This window comes from Phlebotomus papatasi, chromosome 1 (assembly GCF_024763615.1).
Source record: "Phlebotomus papatasi isolate M1 chromosome 1, Ppap_2.1, whole genome shotgun sequence".
NCBI classification, from domain to species: Eukaryota; Metazoa; Arthropoda; class Insecta; order Diptera; family Psychodidae; genus Phlebotomus; species Phlebotomus papatasi.
Genome location: NC_077222.1, coordinates 79,883,928 through 79,910,262, shown reverse-complemented (window position 1 = coordinate 79,910,262; position 26,335 = coordinate 79,883,928). Strand labels below are relative to the sequence as shown.

The 26,335-nt window shown below is 33.5% G+C and overlaps 1 protein-coding gene across 7 annotated transcripts in view; it reads right to left on the bottom strand.

The window, feature by feature from the left end:
- LOC129810261 (ankyrin-3-like) overlaps positions 1–26,335 on the bottom strand; it is an 81,908-nt gene that overhangs the window by 23,300 nt on the left and 32,273 nt on the right. For 3 of the 7 annotated variants that reach the window (XM_055860601.1, XM_055860602.1, XM_055860606.1), the window contains 7 exons: positions 25,607–25,708; positions 21,193–21,645; positions 16,990–17,754; positions 12,167–12,370; positions 6,446–7,373; positions 2,155–2,428; positions 1,952–1,969 (listed from right to left, as the gene is read on the bottom strand). In XM_055860601.1, coding sequence (XP_055716576.1) covers positions 1,952–1,969; positions 2,155–2,428; positions 6,446–7,373; positions 12,167–12,370; positions 16,990–17,754; positions 21,193–21,645; positions 25,607–25,708 — 2,744 coding nt within the window. Of the gene's footprint in view, positions 1–1,951; positions 1,970–2,154; positions 2,429–6,445; positions 7,374–11,567; positions 12,371–16,989; positions 17,755–21,192; positions 21,646–25,606; positions 25,709–26,335 lie in introns of those variants that run through there. The other 4 variants (XM_055860603.1, XM_055860604.1, XM_055860605.1 and 1 more) reach the window with 2 other exon arrangements.

The window sequence follows — 26,335 nt, the reverse complement described above, 5'->3', positions numbered from 1 at the left end:
CTGACAGTGTTACCTGTCAGCTAATCCCCCCCCCCCCCCCCATACGGCAAGAAACAGAACTGTACCGCCAGTAAAAGGCTTTGCTTTTTCCTTGTTCAACAGGGAAGGGAATCCGCCAGCCGAGCTCTATTTCGCTATCAGGTGCAAAATCTAAACTAAACTTTTTATTTAGTATATTTGGAAGGTAATTTGACCACATGTTTGGAAAAAGGGGATTGTGTCTCGGATTAACGAGAAATTAGTTATTTAGCCATTACTAAATTTCTGGTTATAGGTCATAATCAGACAATTCCAAATTAAAAAGGACAATATCCAGTTTTCTTTGCTCGTAAATTTTATTTCAGAAGACCATTGGCTTGAGAGGAAAAATAGTTTGAAGTCAAAGGTCTTCTGAGGTCAACTCGACTAGCATAACCAGATGAAATTGGCTACTACAAGCCCTATCTGGTCTTATAGTTTGATTAAGTTATCTCGGTGGAGAATCTAGAAATCGCAGAGAAGTGAAAAACACATAAGAAAAATGCATTAACTTTTTCCAGAGATTTCGGATCAGTTTCTAATGTTCTGAAAATACTTACGACTTAGGGCAGAATCACATTGACAATAAAATGCTCGCCGTAGCCTCACCGTATTTCGTTAATTTACGCATTTTCATTGCAATTCTTACAAAAAATTCTCGATTATCGTATTACCTTATCTCATACTCGGTGGCACTAGATGAAAATAATAATAAAAAATTGAAGAAATAAAAAGAAAATTCGATAAAAGGTGAGCAAAAAAAACTAAGAGAAATTAATCGTACAGTTTTTTGCTCACTGTTTATCGCATTTTCGTTTTATTTCTTCAATTTTCTTATGTTATTTTCACCTAGTGCCACCGAGTATGAGATAAGGTAATACGGTAATCGAGAATTTGCGTAAGAATTGCAATGAAAATGCGTAAATTAACAAAATACGGTGAACATTTTACTGTCAATGTGATTCTGCGCTTAAGCCGAAAGACGGCTTCACGTAATTATAATCAAAATAATGATTTGACTAAATTCTCATCAGTTTTCCATTAACTAAGCCGTTTCTCGACTTAAGCCGAGAGACAGACTAGTCAGAAACTGATAGAAATTTAGGGGAAAGTACTCTCCCTTCAAACGTTCATACCTTCGAATAATGTGAATTTTCTTTGATTTTTCTAAGAGACTTACAAATTATTATCACATAATTATTAATAATTGATAATAAGCTAATATTTAATAAAAATGTATAATTCTTTCAGGAAAACTAAAAGAAAATTCACATTATTCGAAGGCATGAACGTTCGCAGGGAGAATACTTTCCCCTAATCTTATCACTATTTTGATTATAATTACGTTAAACCGTTTTTCGGCTTAAGTCGTAAGTGTATCTTAGGCGTAAAGCTCTGGAAAAAGCTGATAAATTTTTCAAAATGATTTATCCTTTCCCGACAATTTGAGGATTATTCATCGAAATAATTGGTTTCACATCCTTGGTTCTTTACAGTTTTATCATGTTATGAATTATGGTCACTAAAATTAAGTGGATCAAGAAAGTTTGATGGAAAAATTCAGCATAATTACTGAACAAGTTTTATCAAATATGTCATTTTTAAAGTCATTCACTGACAAAATTAAATATTTTCTTTTACATTTTTTATAATCACACTGAGACGTTCAAATTTTGGTTGCAATTTTCCGAAGAACTCTGTACAAAATAATAATTCAATCAACAAAAGTGCTTTCCAGAGGATAGATAATTCCTTTATAGGGATAGGTAGTTATTTTTTCTTAAATCTTGCAAACCAATTGAGGATACATTCCAATTTTTTTCATGTGTCCACATTCTCTTCTTTGGGTAAAATTTCATTTTAGGAAAAAAATAAAAGTAAAACAAAAGGAGAAAAAAAGACACACACGACTGCAGCTATCAAAAATACTCACTTTTTCCAGTGAAGTTTTCTGGATATATCCCCCAAAATCGGTTAATAAATCAAATAGCAGCACAAAATTGATATTATTGTCAATAAAAATTGTTATGGAAAAAAATTCTCGCTCAAATCTCTGTGACATTATCGTCTGTAGATATTTCTAATGTCATCTTTGTCACATCATTGTTAAAATTAGTTAAATCAAAATGATCTTACCCAAAATGCTGAGGATGTCTCTCAATGTTGATGTTATCGGGGATGTACTTGCCGTCGGTGTAAGAACGTCCCACAATATTAGCATGTTGAGGACTAATGCTATCCTCAAGAGCAGTTGGTGGCATTTGAGCCGAATCTGTACTCTGAACCATTTTGTTGGAATCAATTCTCTCATCTCGGGTCACATCGATGGGCAGTGAATCATCACCCAGAGATTTCATTTCATCCACTGTCAAATAGCGATACGGCTGATCACTCAAAACAGTGTCCTCACCTAAGCAATTGAAAAAGAAAACAATACATCCGATCCTTTCTACTCAAAAAAATTAGAGACATTTTAATTATTTTTTCTTCTTTGATGAAAGAGTAAATATAATGGACACTTAAAATGCATTCCTATTTTTTTCTGATATACATCGACACCATTCAACACAATTATGTCTATATAGCGACATCAAAATGAGTTTTCATTATTATTTGACAGTTTTTATTTTCAAATGAAAATTCAACAACATTCAGAAATTGTGAAAAAAAAATGAATGGGATGTGACTTACGAGTTATGGAATCACCATGATAGTAGGGAAGATAAACATGACTACCATTGATTGGATGATTTAGCAATTGGTAGCATGATGTATCCAAGTAATTCGTTTCACCTACATAAATACCATCATGCGCGCGAACAGGCATATAGAGAAGGTAAAATGTGAATTTTGAGGATACCCCGTTCACTAACGGTGTACACAGTTTTTAAGGGGTTAGTCTCTATACAATGAGATGTTAATTTTGTTCCCAATTTGTGTCCCTTTTGGAAAATTCCAGATAATTAATTGCTAGAAAACAGTTTTTCTATTTTAGATTTTGTTTCTCTAATTGCAAATTGGGCTTAAAATCAAATAAACTCAATTCAGAATTATTTTCATTAATTGTACAGCATGAGCCATTCATTTTAGTTCCTGGGATTTTTAATTCACTTGGCAAAAAAATTGATTCATTAGCCATATATAAGGAGATATATATCATAAAGTAAAACATTATATACGAATAAGACTGCAACGAACTTTACATTCAAAGTAAAATGATTAAACATATGCAATTATCGTATTTATAAATTGCATCTATTTTAAGTTCTAAAACTCTAAAAGTTCTAAAATAAAATGAACTTCGAGACTGAATTTTAATTTTTTGTACGTTTTCGCTATGTAATATCATAATTTATTTTACTTATCAAACTCCACAGATAGAAAGCAAAGATATTCCTATTTGGGCCGATCCATCTCAAGTCTTAGAGATGTTTTTGAATTTTACATATGTTAAAGTACACGATAAAATAATTACCCCTATTTTTTTCGCCCAAAAAAAATTCGTGGCCGGAGACACATGGCGTCAAAGATGGCGTCTCGCGCTTCATTCGTCAATTGAGATTTTTGGCAAATATTTCAAAATGCTCTATTTCGCGAACGGGTTGAGATTTCTTCTTACTCTTTTTTTTTATTTGAAAGATAATTTTATACTCTTTAAAACGATATACTAGTTTTCGTATTATCTGCTCAAGTTTTTTTGTAACCGTATTTTAATCTGTTTTTTTTAATTTAAAAATTATTTTTTTATCAAAAACCCCATTCTCAAAAATTTTCATTTTTTTACTGTTGATCAGTAACATTGAGTACTACATTCCATGAAAAGGCGAGCTTCCATTCTTGCGCTTATTTTTTTAAAAAAATATTCAAATTTTAACAACATTTTCAAAAAAGGAAAAATACCAGTTAAACTCAAAATTTTGAGTTCAATTTTTTAGGGAATACAGTACTCCACATCCACAATACTTATAAACAGTTGAAAAATCAAAATTTTTCGATTTCCCGTTTTTGAAAAAAAAAATTTTTTGGTTTTCAAATAAAAATTAAATTAATGCGATTTAAAGGAGCCTCAGATTTAAGTTGCAGTTGTATGATTTCTTTATTTTTTAATAGATAAGATTTCGGAAATAATAGATTTCGGCCCAATAATTGTGATGGCTATAAATTACGGATTTATGGAGCAATTGATCTAGGGTCATACGAACTTTAAAATTAATGTGCTGGATATACCTACGACTTACGAGTAAGCCTAAAGACAGATTAAGGTAATTTGTTGTAATTATAACGAAAATATTGATTAGACTACATTACCATCAGTTTCATACTAACAAATCGTCTCACGGTTTAAGCCGTAATGCCTTAGAAACACTTACGACTTAACTCTTTCCGGCCCGCAGCATATGCTGCAAGCCAATTTCACAATTTTTTAATCAAAAATATCTAAGCTCAGGAATTAATTGGGGTCCTACAAAAAAATATCTTACATTTGGACATCCTTATAGTTTGTAATCATCCAAAAGAATTGAATTTTTCTCAGTTCCGTTTTCAATATCTTCTACTTATTAGTTTTATGCGTTTTATAAATTCATAAAAATACTTGTTATTTAGGAATTGTAGATTTTCAGGAGTGGAGCCTAATTCCCAAAGTCTGTTATCCGTATAATGCGGATATCATACTGTAGGCTTTCCCACTTTCCGAAGGCCTCGAAATTCTAAGTAACAAAAAATTTTAGTGTAGTTCTTCAAAATTTAAAGACTTATTTGTCCTTAAAAATCAAGCCCAAGTCAAAAGTATCTAAAAATCTTGTCTGATAGGAAATTAGAAAAGTTAAACCATATAGTTAAACTTTAGTTTAACTATAAGAAGACTATTTAAGACTTCACTGATCCGAATACCAGTACTTGTGAATATGAATAAATAAGAACAAATATTGCAGACATAGGGAAATGTGCCAAATTTTGGCCAGGTTCTAATTTCGGCAGCTTTGAGTGTAATTTCGGCCATGGAAATTTAAATTGCGTTGTAAAACTCAGTGTGCAAAGAGTTTTAAAAAAAATGTGAAAGATTGATTATGTTTCTAGCAGTCTTACGATTTGTGGTGAAGTGCAAAAGGTTTTCCTTCGGTGTTTTTCATGAAAATTGATTAGTTTTCATTAAAGATTGTTTCTGTTTATGTTAATAGTAAATCAATCTTTAAATTTCGGGAAAAATTTCCCAGCTGGATCCTGTATTTAGCTTAAAAAGGTATATACTTTGTGAGCGTCTCTCCGGTGAGGTAGTGTTGGATATTTCGGCAACATCTTTTGCTTTCTTAAATTTCTTATTAATTTTATGTTTTTTTTTCAGTTTCTGAGTTCTACAATATCCAGAGAAAAAAACCATCGCTTCTATGAAAAAGATGATGTGGAAAGGACCTTGGAAGAGTTCAGGAAGGGCAAATTGCTACGGGAATCTGCGCGTAAACTTGAGTTGCTACTCTTCAGGTCTTCATGATAAATTTCGCGGAAGATCTGTGGGCTTGTGGGTCATGTAAACGTATTTAACTAAATTTTAAAGTCGTTCCGTTTGACGTTTGGAAATTTTCTATCTGTTGCGTCACAAAAGGTGGTCAGAAAAAAAGTGGCCGGTATTTCACTCAAAGTGGCCGGAATACTACCCAAAGCAATGTCCATATTATTATTAATTTTTCAATATTTTAAGAAGTGATTTAAAGAAAACAAAGATGATAAACTAGTTTTCAAGGTTTAATATCAATATCAATATCAAACTTAGGACTTCGGTGCTTATATGCAATTATGCCGAAATTTGGCACACTTACCCTGTTCCTCAATTTTGAGATACAACTTTAGACTTTTCAGCCTGGTTCGCTGGTCTGTATATTCCGACAAAAATCTTCTCAATAAACTTTCAAATTAGGAAAATATTGTAAGTTATTTATAATATAAGGCATATTTCTGTAAAACTTTGAATAAGAAGAAAATTATATAAATTACGCAAATTTATGTGCTTCACATTTAACATTGAACTTGGATGTTGAAGAGATTTATTATTTCTTTAATCGATAAGGATTTTTAAAAATTGTTTTTCGAGCGATGAACGAAAATTCTGGAATTTTAGAAAAAAGGGAACATTCATGATCTTCAATATTATTCAATTAAATTTCTTAAAAAAAAATCTCAAGAGACTCAACCCCTTTGCAAAAATTTGTCATGGGGTCAAAAAGAAATCAAGAAAGTATCGCATTGTCTTGCCAATTGATCAAAGAATCATCAACAAAAGAAATCAGTGTCTCAACAGAGTGCATCAATGGAGGATGGTAAATGAATGAGTGACGATGAAATTTTGCCGAGCAGATGAGTTGTGTCACAATGACTGAGAGAACAAACAAGAGAATACAAAAAAAAGGAAAAGTAGATTCATGTAACTCACCTCCTTCCTCCTCCGAGTCTGACATGAAGGTTTCGTGCATTGCCTCCGGAGCTACAACACGATACTTTTCATCACCAGTTGTTGTCTGCACTGGAGATGATTTCTCATCTGTCACTGCCTTTAGGGAGTCCAGAACACTGATGTAGCCCAGTTTGCGTGCAATATGAAGTGGTGTCTGACCATTTTGAGTTTCAGCATTGGGATCAGCATTGTTCTCCAGCAGGAGTTTGACAATGTGAATGTGTCCCTGCTGGGAGGCCTGATGGAGCGGTGTGTAGCCAATCTGAGTGGATGAATCCACCTGTCCACCGTTCTGTACCAAGAAACGCACCATATTGGCCTGCCCAAAGTGAGATGCCACATGAAGAGGAGTGTAGCCGGCCTTTGTGACCGCATTGATGTCTGCTCCAGCCTTCTGAAGAATCTCAGCCACATTGACCTTATCCTCCTGGGCACAGAGATGCATTGGCGTTAGACCATTTCTGGCCTGATGATTGGCATCCGCCTTATGTTCCAGCAGCAACGTTGACATATCCCCATGTCCTTCCTGTGCACTGAGATGGAGTGGTGTAAATCCAGCTTTGCTCTCAGCATCAGCCTGAGCACCATATTCCAACAGAGTCGTAGCAATATCCATCTGATTCTTCCTGGCTGCAATATGAAGTGGAGTATGACCATTTTTGGCCGTAGCATGGGGACTTGCACCCTTTTCCAGCAACAACAGTGCCACATTCTGATGATCATAGTGACTGGCCACATGAAGTGGAGTCACACCATTCTTGCCCTGTGCATCAACAGGAGCATCCTTCTGCAGCAACAACTGAGCCACCTTGATATTTCCGTACTTGGCTGTCAGATGAAGTGGAGTGAAGCCCTTCTTTGTAGCTGAATCCAAAGATGCACCATTCTCAATCAACACAGCAGCAACCTAGAGATGGACAAAAGATTGGAGACGATGGAATATTAAGTCAGTAATTTTCTGCCAAAAATATCCATCCCCAGCAATTAAACGTGAGAAGAAAGAATAGAAAAAGAAGCCTTCGAATTGGAACAATACAACAACAAAAAAAATGTTTGGAAATTAGCAAGACAGCAATTAAAAAAAGATAAGAGGCGATAGTAATACTGGTAATATGTTTTTTTTTATTATTCTATCTTGCTTTGCACGGGTCAGCAATTGACTTTGTTCAACTCAACCAAAGTGTTTTTACATCCGAAGTAAGCTCCGCCCAAAAATAATTTTGACCACGCCTCTTTTGAAAGTTATAACCAAATAAATTGATAACTCTTGATTTTTGTTAATATTAAAAAGAAAACAATATTGTTAAAGTAAATCCTTAAGGTTAAGGCTTTTAAAAATTATGGCCCACACAGTAAAAAAACTGTGTAAAATTTTACAACTATAATAGTGCAAAATCGACCATTTTAGTTGTTTAATTTAAAAAAGATTTAAAAAATGCACAACATTTTGGTAATTTATTGTCACGTGATTGAAAATTATCACTATTATAGTTGAAAAATTTTCAACAATGTTGTTTAATTTGAAAATGTGTAAAATTTTAACACTATAATAGTGTGAAATCGGCCAAATTAATTATTTAATTGCTATCTGTGTAAAATTTCTCACTGTTATAATCATAAAAAAATTTCAACAATGTTCATTGAATTGAAACTGTTTGACAAATTCTAAAAATTACCACTATTATAGTATGATTACAGTTTTTCACATTATTATAGTGTAAAAAATACACAACTTTATGGTATTTTTTGTCACATGATCAAAAATTAACACTATTATAGTTTGATCATAATTTTTAACACTATTATAGTGTGAAGCCTTGTGTATTTCAACTAAATTTGTTGAATTTTTAAACAAAAGTTGTGTAAAAATTGTTGAATTCCCAATTAAGACTTATACTTCAGTCGAGATGCTTTTCATTGGACAAAAGTCATATAGAACATCAAATATTTATATGCATAATAAATATATCGTGAAGATCCGAGCATCAGATGTAATCATTTCGCATTAGGGGGGATCCCCGAGTACAGAAAAAAACCAATAAAAATGTCTAAAAAGGCAAAAAATCAAAATCTTCGAAATGAAAAGAAAATTTAAAAATAAACAGAGTTCAACAATTTTTGAATTCACACATAAAAATTCAACAATTTTTAAATTCAACAATTCCAAATTCAACATCTTGAAATTCAACAACTTTAAACTTTAAATTTTTTTAGTATTGAAAAATAGACCACGGCCCAAAAAGTCTCGTGTGAAAAATAAAAATGTTGTATCTTCCAATAAGGTAGCAGCAAGGATTCTAAAATGTCCAGGAGAACTTTTTAGAAGCATTATAGCCCAAAGAAATGTTTTTTGAACAAAAAGAGCAAGAGTTTTCTCACAAATTTCACAAAAATACTAATTTACCAACTTAGAAAACCGCTTAGAAAATGTCTTTGAGGAAATTCTGTTCCCTGATCCTTTTTAGTACTCATTTTGACGAACTTGGACAAATTTGTGAAAATATCTGAAAAGCTTTTTCCATAGGTAATTGCGTTTTTATCTTGAGAATAATATGCTAAAAGAAATGTTCTCAGATAAAAAAGGCTTTAGACTTAAATTAAAAATCGGCATAAATCCTACTTTAATCCGATTTTGATTATTTAAAGGAAGTGTCTATCAAGCCTAATAAAAAGTAAAGCTATTTTTTTTACTATTCCTTCTAAAAATTTTGCAGATATTGCACCGTGACTTAAACAAATTTGGTCGTAGTTCTTGTATTATTTCGGCGAACATTATGAAATATGTATTTTTTAGATAGATTTTAGTGCACAATTTCGAAATGTCAATTCTCCTTAGAAAAATCTTGCCATTAATTTTCACTGCCTTTATGCAAAAACGTATGGAAAAACGAATGTGAGAGGCCCCTGATTTAAAGTAACTCCGATAGCTATTAAACTTTTTTATTAGTTTTTCAAAGAGTGAATATTAGTTTTCTTCTGGTTTAAGGTAAAGGAATATTAAAAAGAAGAATATTTCTACTGATACTTTCATCTAAAAGATAATTACAAGATTTCTGTTTATAAATTAAATACGAGAACTTTTCCACCAAATTTATCAACTTCTTATCAAAAAATTACCAAAAATGTAACCGAAAATGATCTTTGAAGGATCAGAATGTATTAAACTTTCACCAAAAAACCGATTATGATTACTGAACCGATTATAATTATTGTGGGGGCAAATGTGGAAAGCTTGAGTACTTCCCCTATATAGAAAAAAAAATATTTTGAATACTTGTTTGTAAATTTTGTAATTCCTACTGGGAATTTATAAAATACTGGTAGATAGTATAATTCGCTAAAAAGTTCGTAAAACCTTGTATCCTCTTTACAAACATTGTTCGTGACATGATCACTTGACGAGCATTATTTGTTTGTCTGACAAATCTTTGAAAACAATTGACAAATTTTTACGAACATTCACGAACAAATGACAAAATTTTACGAACATTTACGAACAAATGTTCGTAAACGAACATAAAATGCTCGTCAAGTGATCATCTTACGAACAATGCCTGTGAAAAAGATCTGTAGAGCACAAAATAAGTACAAACTTTTACGAACTTTTTGGTAGGTTATACGATTTATGAACGTTTCGTAAGGTCCCAGTGGCAATTCACAAACATTTAGTTTAAGAGCTTTTCTAAGGCAACACTAAAACTTTTCTTTTTAAGAAAAGTTGGTCTAAAGCTACCTCAATCAAAGTCATACCAAAAATCAATTTTGATTATTTAGTGCACAGAAAAAAAATATTTTGCAAACGTGTTCGTAAATGTTTGTGAATTCCTATGGGAGAGTTACGAAATGCTCGCAAATCGTATAGCCCACAAACAAGTTTGTAAAAGTTTGTACTTTTTTCCTTTTTTTACTAAAAAGCTATGAATGAAATCCATAAGGAACATAAAGAAAAAATTGAATTGTCCGAAGCTTGAGTCGTTCGAAGGTAGCGTGCTTTTCCCTTTCGTATTGAACAAAAATAAAGCATTCTAGTGGAAAAAAATCCTATAAGCAGAGACTTTCACTAAGCGTTTCTGAAACTGTTTTAATGCAGGTTTTTTAAGAGGCGTGGCTTATTTAGTTAGACAAAATCATTAGGGCCTGATTTAGAAGAGAATTTCTTAAATCACTTCGTTCTTGTAAGACTAAATCTTTTTAGTTAAATATCTGTGAATAAGTCAGCTTCAATTGGTCGTAGCTTCGAAAGAGGCGTGGCCTAAAATTTTCATGGGCGGAGCTTATTTAAAAAAATTCAATCTTATTTCCCTGTAAAATATGGAATTAAGACCAAGTCCCACATAATAGCAAAAAAAGTTCCAATAATGTTTCTTTTTCTTTTTGAAAAATATAGCTTCGCATTTCAATTGCCAAACCATGTATACTAATTTTTTTAAACATGCACAGCAGTTAACAGTGTAAATATAATAAACAAAAATAACAACGAGATTAACACTAATCAAAAGGAATTACAAAAAAAATAGAACAATTTGTTATTATTTGCACTCAATATCTCAAAAAAAGACCACTCATACCTTAGAATAATTTTTCATTAACCTTTTTTTCTTTTACTTCAACAAAATCTTTTTTTTTCTACCATTTTCTTTCAGCCTTTCGCACGAAAACTTTTCTCTGAAATACTCTTTATCTCTTTTTTCCATTAATGCGACAAAATTAATATAAAACACTGACGCAAAATATTCAACTTTTTTCAGTAATGTTCTCTCACATTGTTTAAAAAAAAAAACATAAGTTAATAATGAAGGGAAAATCTAAATTATCTTGTCTTATTATTATTTCATTAATTTGCTCTCTCTCTCTGGCAACAAGAAAAAGCAGCAACAACATCAACAACATAAAAAAAGAGGCATAAAAATTCATTCAAAGGTAGGCACTTTTCCTTCAGATTGTCCCTTCATCGAGCACTTTGTAAAAATAAATTGAAATAAAAAGTTAAAAAAATAATAATTTTGTTGCACTAACACCGCGACCGAAATCAAAACAACAACAACCATCAGTGGCCGAAACAAATCTACACAGAGAGTAAGAAAAAAAAATAAGTAAAAAATTCAAACGCAGTGTATAAATTTATTGAAGTGAAACAAAATGATAAAATGCCAACAATCCAAAAATCCTATTGGTTCTTTGTCTTTGATTCATCTATTTTCATTCTTTTTTTTTTTTAATATTTTCATAAAAGTTTATCTGTCAAGGAAGAGTGCATACCTAACTATGAAGAAAGAGAAAACAAAGATGACATGAAATGAGTAACATTTAAAACATGAACAATAATGTGATTAATTTTCTTTTCTATCTTCCACAAAGTCCTATCATCAAAAATGAAAATGATAAATTGCATCTACGTCAATAAGAAGCATGATATAAGTGTTTATTTTCTCATTATTCCCTCCCACAAATTCAACCTCAAACTTGACACATGACACCCACAAAAAATGAGACATTTGTATTTGGAATAATGCTGTGAGAAGAAATAGGTATGACATAAAAAAAAATCCAATTATAATGTGGACAGAAATAAAATGACAACAAAAGAGAAATGAATGTGAAATGCTAAATAAAATACTCCTGATGCCTAATCCAAAATAATTGCATCATGTAAACTGTGTCAATATGATCGAGAATCTTCCTAGCCACTAAATCTTTTACCTCATCTTGGCCCTCCTTGGCCGCAATGTGAAGTGCTGTGTACATATCCTTGGTGGTAGCATCCACTTGGGCTCCGTGCTGAAGAAGTAGCATGACAATGTCAACATTCCCGAGGCGTGAAGCAATATGAAGTGGGGTCTGCTGTTCACGAGCTCGTGCATCAACCTGGGCACCGTTTCGCAGTAAAATCCGTATGATGTCAGTCTACGAAAATATTGCAAAAAAAAATCCCAACATCAAATAAATTATTAATCTGCAATTGTTTCAAATGACTCCTCAAAAAAATTCTGAAAATTACTATTTCAACGGAAATAGGCGTTTATAAGTCTTCTTACTCACAATACCACTAAATTAAAATTTAAATGAATGTATTCATCCAATTATGCTCAATTAATAGCATTTGTGATATTTTTCTACGAAACATTTCACGCAGCAAGGCAGATTTCATAGAAAAGATTATAGCATGATATTATTTCCTTTTGACGCAAACCAAAAAGGTTTCATGTTCTTCTGAAATGATTTGTTTGCTAATCGCCTAAAATAATTCAAAATGATTACGTACAACTTCGCCTAAGAAATACTAAGTCACATTTAATCACATCCAATTGAAATGTACATAGATTGCGTTAGGAATGCCACAATCTGTCTAATTACAGAATGTGAATGAATCATGAAAAAAAGTTTCATTTAGTGTTACGATCGTTACGATGAATAAACTTTATGTTTTTCCAGAATTGTCCAGAAATATTGAAATAAAAAGAATCGCAAAAGTGACACGAAACACTATGTGAAATAGTCGATAAATTAATTTCCGGAAAAATAGTTCTTTTGCGCCATTCCAATTCATACTTACCTGGCAAAAATATCATTTGGTAATACAATTGAATTTCGAATAATAAAGGCTGTCAAAAGCTTGTACGAGTTTATGTAGGGAGAAAATTATCAAGGTGAAAAAAATAATTCATATTCTGGAGAGAACGCGGCTGAATAGGTTTTAAAAAATATTTGAATCAGAATGATAGATATTTCAATGAATAGGAAGGAAGGGAAGGGAGGTATTTATTCTGAATTGAATAAAGAGTGTTTTGCTCATCATTCCTTTCAAGTCAAACTGCAACATTCTGTTGTCTAATTCTACCCCAGATACCCTACTACAGCCTATCCTATAGCAGCATAGAATCCATAAAATGAGTTGCCAATGTCCAGAAAATATCATTCGGATAAGTCGAAACCTTTAAAAGACAATTTTAAAGGCTTTCTGGGCTTTCGTTTTTAAAATGAGAAAATAATTTCTTCTTTGCTTAAAATCCATTAAATGTCTTAACAATGTTTAAAAAATTCAAAAATTTTCCCTTTAAAAACAGAAGTTTTTATTTTTTTTTTAAAAAGCTATAACAAGTCTTATTAAATTTATCGTGTCGAAAATTGGCCATTTTAAGCCTTTAAAAATGTATATAAAGTGTTCTATGATTAGAACAAAAACTTTTACAAAATAAGATTTGATTAAAAAAAGGTAGTTCTTTAGATGTTACTCGAGTATGTAGCTCTAAAACCGGTATGGTGACGACCGTCGCGACATTATTTGTGGCCTCTGTTTTTACTTACGGCCTCCTCGCAAAAAAACACTAAAATGTCACGAAAAATTTCGAAAAGCATTAAAATTAAAAATATTTGATTTCTTATGATAAAATATCACATTTTTTGGTTTTGGGAATCATTCATCTACCGATCAAAACCCGGAATACTGAAATTTCAAAAATGCAAAATATCTAAATATCTAAAGGACCAAAATCTCGAATGTGCCAAAATCCTAAAAAGGTAAAACCTTGAAAGTGAAAATACCGAATATGTGGAAAAGTTTCCCAAATCATAGAGAATTTCCGTTTGCCTGCAGCAAGCGCGGGTGCAATCCTGGGAATATAATATGACACTTTTAAGAATTCGGGATTTTAGGTTTCGGGATCTTGGCCCTTCGGGATTTTGGCGTTCGAGATTTTGGTTTTCGAGGTCTTGACTCATTCGAAATGTCGACCTATTCGGGATTTTGACCCTTCGGAATTTTGGCTTTTCAGGATTTCGACCCATTCGGGATTTTGGATTTTTCTGATCTTGACTTATTCGAGATTTTGGATACTAGAAATCTCGGTCCGTTTAGGATTTTGGCTTTTCGGGATCATGACCCATTCGGGATTTTAGCTCATTCAAGATTTAAGTAATCCGGGATATAAGTCTTTTCAGGATTTTGACTTTTCGGGATCTTCACCCTTTCGGAATATCGAATCATTCGGGACTTTGTATTTTCAGGATTTTGACCCTTTCAGGATTTCGGCCCATTTGGGATTTTGGCTCTTCGGGATCTCTTGATTCATTCCGGATTTTGACGCATTCGAGATTTTGTTGATTTTAGCCTTTTCGGGACTTTGGTTTTCCAGGATCTTGCCCTATTCGGGATTTTAGCTCATTCTGGATTTTATTTATTTGGGATTTAGACTCATTCGGGATTTTAGTAATTCGGGATATTAGTCTTTTCGGGATTTTGACTTTTCGGGATCTTGAATCATTCGGAATGTCGACCCATTCGGGATTTTGTATTTTCAGGATTTTGACCCATTAGGAATTTCGGCCCATTTGGGATTTTGGCTTTTCGGGATCTCTTGACCCATTCGGTATTTTGGCGCATTCGAGATTTTGTTGATTTTAGCCTTTTCGGAACTTTGGTTTTTCAGGATCTTGCCCTATTCGATATTTTGGCTCATTCAGGATTTCGACTCATTCGGTTATTTTGTCCTTTTCGGGATTTTGGCTTTTCGGGATCTTAACCCATTCGGGATGTCAACTCATTTAGGGTTTTGGCCTTTCTGTATTTGGGATTTTGGCGTTAGGTATTTTATCCTTTTTGGGATTTTGACGTTCTAGATTTTGGCTTTTAGGAATTTCGACCTGTTCGGGATTTTGGTCCATTCAAAATTTTGACCTATTCTGGATTTTGGGTTTTTCGACATTATGAATTTTGGCGTATTCAGGATTCTGGTTATTTGGGACTTCGACCAATTTGGGATTTTAGCGTTCAGGATTTCGTCCTTGTCTTCGGTTATTTGGGACCTCGATCCATTCGATCCTTTGGCTTATTTGAGATTTTGTTTAATCGGAATTCTGGCCTTTGCGGGACTTTGGCTTTTAAGGATACTTATCGATTCTGGATTTCGTCCCATTCAGGATTTTGGTGTTTGGGATTTGGCCTTTTTCGGGTTTTTGGTTTTTAGTTGTTTAACAGGGATTTCTCTAAAACACGTATCAAAAATTGTCTTAAAGTGTCTACGTACTATGAGGAAATTCTGTCAAAAATGACCTGCAAATAGGTTTCTTACAAAAACGCCCTAGGTACACTTCATTGGTGAGCATTTTTCACAAAAAATGGAATTTTTGAAGAGAATTTTTCTAGTAGGTACTTGGAAAATTCTTTAACGCGGCAATAGCATTTATTTAAGAATAGGGTACATTTTCATCAAAACGTGTTACGGTTAAACATTGGGAAAAAATGTCAGTCACTTTTTATCACAATTCTTGAAGTAAATTGAAAGTTTCGAAATTCGAAAGATGGTTTTCCGGGAGATATAATTTTAAATGCAAAAATGGAATGAATACAAAGAAAGAAATTAAAGAATTCTTCAACATCTGTATTATAACTTTTTCCAGCAATTAAGACAGTAGAACTTGCCAAAGTCACAGAGGAAGTTCCAGTGCAAACTAGAGCCATCCGGAACCATCGGAACTCATTACTTAAATTCTCAAAATAGAGTATTCCCCTCCAAGAACGTAAGTATTGGATGCCTTCGCTTCCTTCATGGGACTGTAGTGCAGAATACTCCCTAGGATTCAAATTTCAAACATTTCCCAAAGTTTTCTATGAATTTCTTAGTATTTTGCTTCAGTTTCTCAAAGTTTGTTAGATTCTCAAGTATTCTGTAGCACTCAGGGAAAGATTTTTAAATCCAGATTCAGATCTAGGACAATATGGCTTAGAATAGAGCATGAGCTCAATCATAAAGTGACTGAGGTTTTGAAAGCGTGTAAATTCTAAGTTCGTGATTCTTTTTCGGAAAAAAGTTGAAGAATGGAAGGATTAATTGAATTCTAGCAAAATTAATTGAATTTTCGAGAAATAAATCTTTGCATTTCGTTCCAGCCCAATATCTTCTGATAAGAGGGAGTGTGACAAACAAATTAACACGAAAAGCCAATGGGTATTGTCGTATATAGTCCACAAGATTCTCCAAGACAAAATTAAATCATAAATTAAATTATAAATGTTTTTGACCAGAAGGCGTTTGAATACTTCATGCGTTGAATCATTGCATCAAAATTAGCCATGTTCACCAGTATTATCTCATGAATATTGTATTATTCTCGATGCTCTACTAATTTATTAAATTTACATTCTGAGCTTTGATATTTCCAGCAAAGCTTGAACTCTCATCAATGGTAATTACATAAATTTGACCTTACTTTGACAAGCAAATTGCTTAAAAAAAATTTTACCGAGTAATCTCTAAAACGCGATTCGATAATAATAGAAAAGAAAATTTGCAGAGAAACTGTTGTTTTTCACGACAACTTTTCTATTTAATTTATTCATTAAAATCTGCCACGCTTCGCAATTTAACTTCAAATATTTGCAATTTTAATTATTTATCATTATTTTTTGGTTGCTCATTTTTTGGATTTTGTTATTTCTTTTTTTTATGTAAAATAAAGTGATAATGGTGAATTGTACAGTAAATCAAAGGGATTTAAAAGTAGAGAGATGATTAGAAGAATCTTACCTGATTAGCCCTCGCTGCCAGATGAAGCGGAGTTTCACCACGAACGGTTGGTACATCGGGACTGGCGTCGTGCTGAAGCAAGTAGATCACAATGTTCATGCATCCCATGAAGGAGGCCACATGGAGAGGTGTTAGACCACTCTCCGTTGTGGCGCTGATGCTGGCGCCATGCTTCAGCAGCAGTTCCACCACCTTGATCCTATTCTTCTTGCACGCAATATGCAATGGTGTGAAACCGTTGAGAGCGCGAGCGTTCGCATCAGCATTCCTGTCCAGCAGCAATTTGGCCACACGCACGTGTCCACAGTGAGCTGCCACGTGAAGAGCTGTGAGATAGTCCACAGTCACCTCATCCACAGGAGCTCGGTGGTATAGCAAAATCCGGGCAGCATCTACATGCTCTCCTTGGGCAGCCATGTGCAATGGTGCTAAGCCATTCTTTGTCTTTGCACTGATAGGAGCACCACGTTCCAACAGCATATCCACCACTTGCTCGTGACCCGAGCGTGCAGCACAGTGAAGTGGTGTTAGTCCATCACGGGTTTTACTTTCAATATTAGCGCCTTTTTCCAACAACAAGGACACCATGTTGGTCTTGCCCCATTTAGCTGCCACATGAAGGGGGCTTATATTGTGCTTAGCTGCATAATTCACATCTGCCCCCTTCTGAATCAGCAAATTGGCAATTGCTTCATTCCCATAGTGAGATGCGATATGAAGTGGTGTAAAGCCTGACTTAGATGTCACGTCCGGATTGTGATCATTCTGCATGGCAAGAGTGCGAATAAAATATATAATATAATTATCGAATGGTTTATAGCACATCTTATTGCATGGATAATGACTCTTCTGAGGACTATTAATCTCAAGTGTCACGTCCTCTTTTAAAAATAAGTATAAGACATGATTGATTAGCGTTATCATGGAAACAATTTATGCCATAAAGCCATAGAACATCCACTATGAAGCGTAGGAGAGACCAAAGCAGAATTACGGTATTATTAGGCTATAAATCGATGTAAAGTCTGAGGTCTCTTATCTATCATAGTTTCCGAGATATTCCGCTTTAAAGTTTTACAGGTATTTTTGTGCATTTCTAAGAAACGTCATGGAAAAATTCATAGGAAATAATTTTTCACTTAAGAATATACTTCAGTTGAGATGTTTTTAATAGAAAAAAAAATCATATAGAACATCGAATACTCAAGTGAAAATAGGGTAAATGTCCTAATTCAAAACCATTTTCAGACGCTTTAACTTTGACTAAAGATTCAAATTATGTTCATATTTTTTCTGCAGAGAATTACAAAAATTTGCTCCTTGGCTCTTTTAGAATGTTACTGTTTAGAGAAAGTTCTTTAGATATAATTTGAAAACTTCTTAAATACAAGAAAAATACGCGAGCGTAAAATGCTTCTATTGGAAACAAATTAATCGAAATGGAAACAAGGAAAAAGTTTCTAATTGGAGACAAAAAATGAAACCGCGACGAAAGGCTTCCAAAACCTTGTTGAGTTGCTCTTGAGTGCAGGATTTATTCTTATTCATGGTCTTTTCTGTTTTCTTATCTAAAACAAAAAATCTCTCCAAAAACTCATATTTCCGGGGTTTCCTATTGAAGCATTTGCAGACACTTCAGAAAAACCCTTTTTGTTCAAGAAATAGGTAATTATTTCATTTGAAAACTTCACGTACCATTAACAATAAAGATTAGCATTTAATTTAACTAAAATTAGCCAGAAATATGACATTAATGTTAAACGAAACGAATAAACAACAGTCATTTCATTGTGTTTTTCATTGGAAAACATGGTTGATCTATGAAAAATTCAATGGTGAAAAGGTACACTTTTAATTTTTCTGAGAAACTAACAAATTAAAATTTGTGAATATGAATGGATTTTCGCTTTATTTGGAGCACAATTAACTAAATAATGAAACTGAGGTATGGAAAATATATAAATATAGCAATTCAATACTGTATTTATCATGAAAACAACGACGTTTCCATTTGGAGTAGCGAAAAATTTCCATTTGAAGCAGGTTTTGAATTAGTTTAATTTACCCTAGTAAAATTTTTAGATAAAAGTCGGGAAAGATTCATAGAAAATTCCCAACAGAGACAGGGACAATTCAACAGGTTTTCTCCGAGAAATCTGCATGAAATTAATTTTCACTTATACTTCAGTCGGGATGTCTTTATTTGGAAAAATTCATATAGATAGAACATCGAATACTTTCGTGAAAGTAGAGAAATTTTGTAGAGAAAAAGTTGGGAAAATTCGTTGTAAATTCCCAACACAGACATGGAAAATTCAATAGGATTTCTCAGAGAAATCCACATGAAATTAATTTTCATTTAAAGATTACTTCAGTCGAGATGTTTTTCTTGCAAGAAGTTTATATAGAACATCGAAGAGTAATTATATGGATATAATAATAGACTGGGAAAAATCAGTAGCATATCTCAAGGAAACTCAGAGGTTCTCGCGTATGGGGAATTAGAATTAGAAATAGAAAAAGAGTAATTTAAAGATAAACGAAAATAAAAAAAAATAATTGTAAGAAAATAAAAAGAAAAATAGAACAACAAATGATAATAAAAAAATTAAAATAAATTTACCCTTGGAATTGCCAGGGATATCTAAGGAAAGTTCCACATGGAAGTGGGTAAAATTCAGAAGCCTTTCCTGCAGATTTACTTGCGAAAAGTCCCCCATTTTTCCTACATTTGAACCAAATTTCTTGGGAAAATTTTGAGATGCACATGGGGATAATTCATCAGGTTTTCCCCCATGGAAGAATTCCCTCAGTTTTGCAGGAATTTTACTAAGATTTTTCTGGAAAATCTATGGGAGTTTTCCCTAGTAAAGTGGGAAGAAGTTCACCAACTTCTCTTAGGAATATCCCTTGGAAAAATTCCCCAGTTTTCCGGTTGTCTTTTCGAGATTTCTCCAGGAAATCTATAGGAAATTTCCTCGGAAAAGCGGGAAAATTTAATGACCCTCCTCGGCTATATCACTGGAAAAGATCTCACGGTCTTCCAGAAATATTATAAAGATTACTATCAGAAATCAATGTGAAATGTTCCCCAAGGATGGGAACTGTACCTAGGGATAGTGCACCTCTTAGTACACCTAAGAAGGGTAATATTTACACCGATTTTGGATCAATTATGCAGGGTAAAATTAACATTTCCGAAATGTTATTTTAACTTTTTCGGATTTCTCTCAGTGTACGAAATGTTCATAACGTATATAACCCACTAAAAGGTACGTAAAAGTTTGTACTTTTTCACAAACATTGTTCGTAACATGAGCTAATAACGAGCATTTTTTTCTTTTACAAACATTTGTTCGTACATTTTTGTTTGTCAGAATAAACTTTACAAACATATGACAAAATTTTACAAACATTTTTTTTATGTTTACCAATGTTGTCTAACATTTGCGAACAAATGTTTGTAAAAGAATAAAATATATTCGTCACTCCCTTTCAAAGACTTTTCATTAGAATTTGAATTTATGTCTAATCAGTACACAAATTAAAATGAACGATAGAAGAGTAAATTGCACGCAATCACTGACTGAGAGAAATCGGAAAAAGTTAAAGTAACATTCCGGAAATGTTAATTTTACCCTGCATTAATGATCCGAAATCGGTGTAAATATTACCCTTTTTAGGTGTATTAGGGGTTAAATTAACCCTTTACATGTTAATTTTACCCTTAAAAAGGTGTAAAATTAACATTAAAAAATGTTGATATATTTTTACACCTAAAAAGTGTTAAAGTTACGAGGAAAAAAAGATAATCGCACCCTCTTTTTTCTCAGTGATTACGATTATCATAAGTCGAAGAAAATCCTAGTACAATGAGAAAATATTTCACAATTCCATTTAACAGCAAAATGTCTCTTTCATAAATGAAAGCAAAAAAAAAACAATTTCATTGAAACTTTTCCCAGGAATATTTGATGAAATTTTGCACAAGAGTGAAATAGCACTTCTTAAATATTTAATGTGTGCCAAAAAAAACTTTTGCCAAGACTTTCTGTTTCCCATTCCACATTAATATTTCAATAAACTTGATTTTCTTTTTACTCGTAAAACCATGAGTATAATGCGATTAGACATTATGGTCACGTCTTCTTGATTGAGAGTAAAAAAAAAACATCCAACTCTGCATCACTGAGATGTACGTACCTCAAGGAGAAGAGTTGCAGCTTTAACGTCATCCTTCTTGGCGGCAATATGAAGTGCTGGCAAGCGAACTTTTCCTCGTGTATCACTTTCCAGGAGAACAGCTACAACTTTGTCATGACCCTGCTGCATTGCCACAGCCAGTGGTGTAAAGCCATCTTCAGTTGCCAGGCTCTGATTGGCACCATTTGCCAGCAATAACTTCACCACTGAATCATGATTCTCCTGGGCCGCCATGTACAAGGGCGTGAAACCATTCTGGGATTGCACATTCACGGACGCACTGTGTTGCAAAAGCAACTTCACCACCTCCTCCTGTCCAGCAAGTGATGCAATGTGCAGTGCTGTATTCCCTTTCTTCGTGGCACTGTCCACGGTGGCGCCTCGTCGCAGCAGCTCTGCCACAACATGAACGTGCCCATCTTTTGATGCCAAATGTAGGGCATTGAGGCCATTCTGTTCCAAGGAAAGTCACATTAGCAGTGCCAAGCATTGGCGATGATGACGTTCAGATAAGCGAAAACAAAAAAAAAAAGAAAACATTATTCATTAGTCACCCTTATCCGTCCACGTCTAATATCTCTACGAAAATCACATAAATTTATTGCGCAATTCCCTGATTCCCTCCAAGTACTTTTAAACTTTCTCATGAAAAAAAAGTATTTAAATGTAACGAAATCCTTACGTTATTTTGACGTTAATGTGAATTTTGATTTTTGTATCACAAGAATTAATTTAGCAATTTTATTTGTATTTGATAATGTTTATTTTAAAAAAAGCAATAACTAGAAAACAGTATCACAGTTATGGAACGTAGGACAAAATGTAACAGAGCAGACTGTTTATTTGATCCTAATAACGATTTTTCAATTTCAATGTTTGATAAGGCTCTAGAGAGCGTATTTCTCATCCGAGTGGCATAATTTAGGGGCTCATTGGGAAGGTCTTGGAATTTCCGATAAAACTGAACCAATTTTAATCGATTCGGAATCGATAATAAACCTGTTCATAACTGAACACTAATTTTTATTCGAAATTTAAATATTGTTGTGGATTTGACCGGAGATCACGACAACAGGGAGAAAAAACAAAGGCCAGGAGATAAACTCAACAACACTTTATTTACTTCATTGACACAAAGTAATTCACGGAAATCTCGTGCAGCCAAAAAGCGCACACAGAAGAGAATTCGTATTCTAGACGTGAAGGGTTGAAAAGATGCGCAAGCAAGATAGTTGCTGCCCCTATTCACTCACTCGAGCGAGAATGATAAACCCAAGCTCAAACCTGTGAAAGCACAAATACTCGACTTACTTCATTGCGAGTATGAACTGCTCACATGAATTATAGGGGTAACTGCAAAATCCAATAATGCACGGCACTCAACCTCTAAAGAGCGCCGTGCAGCATCCCCTAGGCAGGGCATGCCCCAAAGCAGGTTCGCAACAATATATTTCTCCTGAGGTATATTTTGGGCAATGTTTTAAGTAATTTATGAATGGGTTCAGATCTGTTGTTGATCGGTTATGAATCGATAAGTAATTTTCGTCTAAAAATCAATTCTGTAACCCTTAAAACGGGGATCTTTTGAGCGATTTATAAATCTTATTAAACCGGTTCAGAATCGGTAAACAGTTAATGATGCGAAAGCACTTTTGATGTATAGCATCTAAGTCACGAGTTCAAGCACATCGCAAAACTAGGACGCTTTGCCACCCATTTTTCAAATGGAACTGAACCTCATCATAATGCAATTTAACTTCAAAGTTTGAAAATTTCAAAGGTGCCCCAATTTAAATGTACCCCATTTTCCCCTATCTCAAAAATAAGTTTTAGAGCAGATATTGGTATTTATGAAATTTTGATTAACTTTTAAAAAAAGACTCTCCTAAGCGTATAAATACCTTCCTGAACAACTTTGTTATCCGTAATTTTCTTTATCCCATTGAAAAATGACTTTTCATGTAATTTTTCAAAAACTAATATTTTATAAAAGGCAGAAAATGCAAACTAAAGCCAAGTTGAACTAATGTCTTTTTGTATAGATTTTAGTCACCCTATATAGTTCAACGAGTGATTATTTTCTATAAGAAATAAGAGATTTCATAAAAGGAGAAATTTTGAAAAATAATAAAACGGACAATGAATTCATCTTTAGTGAACACAAACCATTCTAAAGATGATTACTAATTGATAAATTTTGTAAAAGAACTTGGTCAAAATTGATATTTCCTTTATAGGAAATATTTAGAAAGTGAGACAAAAAATTTCGATATTTTTTCTATAGTTCCCAAAACAAAATCGTTTAATCCCTTTAAGAACCTTTTAAAATTTAGACATTTGAGGAGAAGATTCAGGTAGGCTATTTATGGTACCATTATAATGCTGTCTACACTCTACACATCAGGATCATTTTTTTGAAAAAAATACTTTTTAAAGATAATTTACCCTATCATTGTAGGCAAAAATGTTAATTTTTTTTGAAAGAGTAATTTTTGACGAAAATTGCTTCTAGTGTGTAGACGCCATAACTATTTCTGGGCCGTAACATAACACTGATCGAATTTTATAATTTTTGATCTATAATATCTCACCTCTGATATTAAGCAAGATTCTGCAAAAAATATCCTAGAATTGAACATCGTTATGGAGTTTGTAATCACTTTAAAAAAGCAGAATCATATCGATTAATAGTTCAAAAAATAGTTTTTTCTCAACGTTATTTTTATCGCACATTTCAAAAGGAAGGTAGACCTAGCCATTATTTAATATAGATTTACAATTATTCCGTGTAGTTGGGGTACCCATCGGGAACGTCCCAGACGCGGATAGGAAATGACTGTATTTGGTTCTAGAATTGGCTATAGTCTGTGTGGAAATGCCTACAGGCACGTATAGGCATCTATGCGTCTACGAAGAGTTCTTAATGAATACTAAACCGCGGATCACCCCAAAATTCGTGTCTCCTAGGCTAGGCTTGTATCCTGTTGCACAGTATTCTGTTCGCAAAAAAAGCACAACAAAAAATCTCGAATGACGGATTCCCTAGAAAAGCTATGCACGCTATAGTGAGGAGATTTCAACCTCGAGGCAGACCTAGAACAAGGTTACTGAATCAAATTCAGGATCTTGCCTTGAAGCGCCTTGATATCGAACCCGAACATCTTCCTGAAGTGGCGAAAAACAGATAGGCGTGGGACTGTTAACCTCTAGCCCCCGGCGAAGTGCTTTTAGATATGGAGCTGTTTGAAGCCAACTCACAAATTGATCAAAAACTCAACTTATACTTCTCAGAACAAGACCGCATTTAGACAGATTTATAGTATATCCCTCTTTACAAGGCCCAGAGTCTTGTACACAAGGCCCACCTCAATTTTGACATATATCGCGTAACGGTCACGAGTGCAGAAAAATTTCCATACGCATCATTTGTATGTGAAAGTAAGGGCCCTTGACAGACTTGAGGATTAGCCGAGAGACGGCTTAGCGTAATTATATTGGGAATAATGGTTAAACTATATTTCCATCATTTTCAACTAAGTCGTCTCTAGGCTTAAGTCGTAAGTGTGTCTAGGGCATGAGAAATTGGCTTCAACTTTGAAGGCCACTCGCCGGGGACTAGGTTAACCTTAATGTCATGGGGTCCCGAGCCAGGCATAAACAGTTGAAAATGATAATGATGATGATCCACAATTATTTTATCCATTTAAACTACATTACATTAAAGCCTAGCTTTCTTTAAAAAATATGATAAAAATAGCGTTTTCAATGCAGCCCCACACTTATTTCAATATATTCTCAATCCCCTATCTGTATCTTCCCTTATGTTATTATACACCGAGTGATAAAAGATGCGAAAGAGTTAAAGAATCGGTCTCTTTCATATTAACACATTATCAAATTTTACAAATTCGCACTTGTCACATTTTGCCCCATGTTCTCCTATGTCTAAAATCTTAGAGAACTTTTGCGATATTAAAATTCATAAAGATTATCACTAACTTTTGAAACATTAAAAAAAAACACGAAACTTTTTCTCATTTAATAACGTAAGCAACGTTTTTCCTTATGGGATGAGAAGCATGGATTTCCTCCAATAAATGGAATCTGTCGCTTCATCTAGCGAATATCATAGTCGGTTTTTTTTTATATAAACAAAAATTTGTTTTCTTAACCGCAAAGATAATATTCAGAAATTTATTCATCCAATAATAAACAAATAAGCATATGTGGTTTCGTTCATACGGTTTATACACTGAATTAACGTCGCGAACTTTTTTTTTTAATAATCTTTCTGATATGTACTTCAATCTCATTTTTTCTTCAACATAAACCTTATAGTCTCAAAAGAAAGTATACATCATAATCTAAAAATATATGATACATTATTTGCTGATCTAAGCATCAAAATACTTACAGCATTGCATGTATTGATGTCTATGTTGTTCTTCAGATGCTCGAGCACCTTATCAAGGTTGCCGGCTCGTGCCGCTCGAAGAAATGAGGTGTTTCCATCAGACTGCAAAAAAAAGACATATAGAATCGAGATTAGTTTAGGAAAGCTAGTATACATATATTATCATTTTCACACCAATAAATCCCCATTTCATCTATTTTTTTTTCTTCCCTCACATCGATCGGATTTCGCATTACACAAACATACAACCACTCAATATCCGCGAAGGAAGGAAGTGAAAATATTTTCTCGTCACTCTATAAATACACCATACGATTACAATTTTATATGGCTTTGGGTGTGCCTTAGAAAAGTCAGGTGAAATATTTTTTTTGCGAGGGTTTTTTTCTTTCTCTGGGTTAGTTACAAAAAGAAGAAAAAAAAAGACGATCAATGTGAAAAATGGTTTTGCTCAACTTTTAGCAGTTAAAATAATCCAAAAATTACATGCTATATATCAAATAAGTTTTTCACCGTAGAGACAACTCAATGTCTTCCCCACTAGCAAATGTTTAACGCAAATTTTTGTTGTAACATAAACTTCATCCTATTGATTTTCCTCAACGACGACACCGACGTCGCCTAACAGACATCACCCTAAATCACAAATAGACGCCATACAGTACACGCATAATGCCTGAGAATTCACCATCAGAAAATGCACGAAGAATTCATCGTCAAAACCAATTT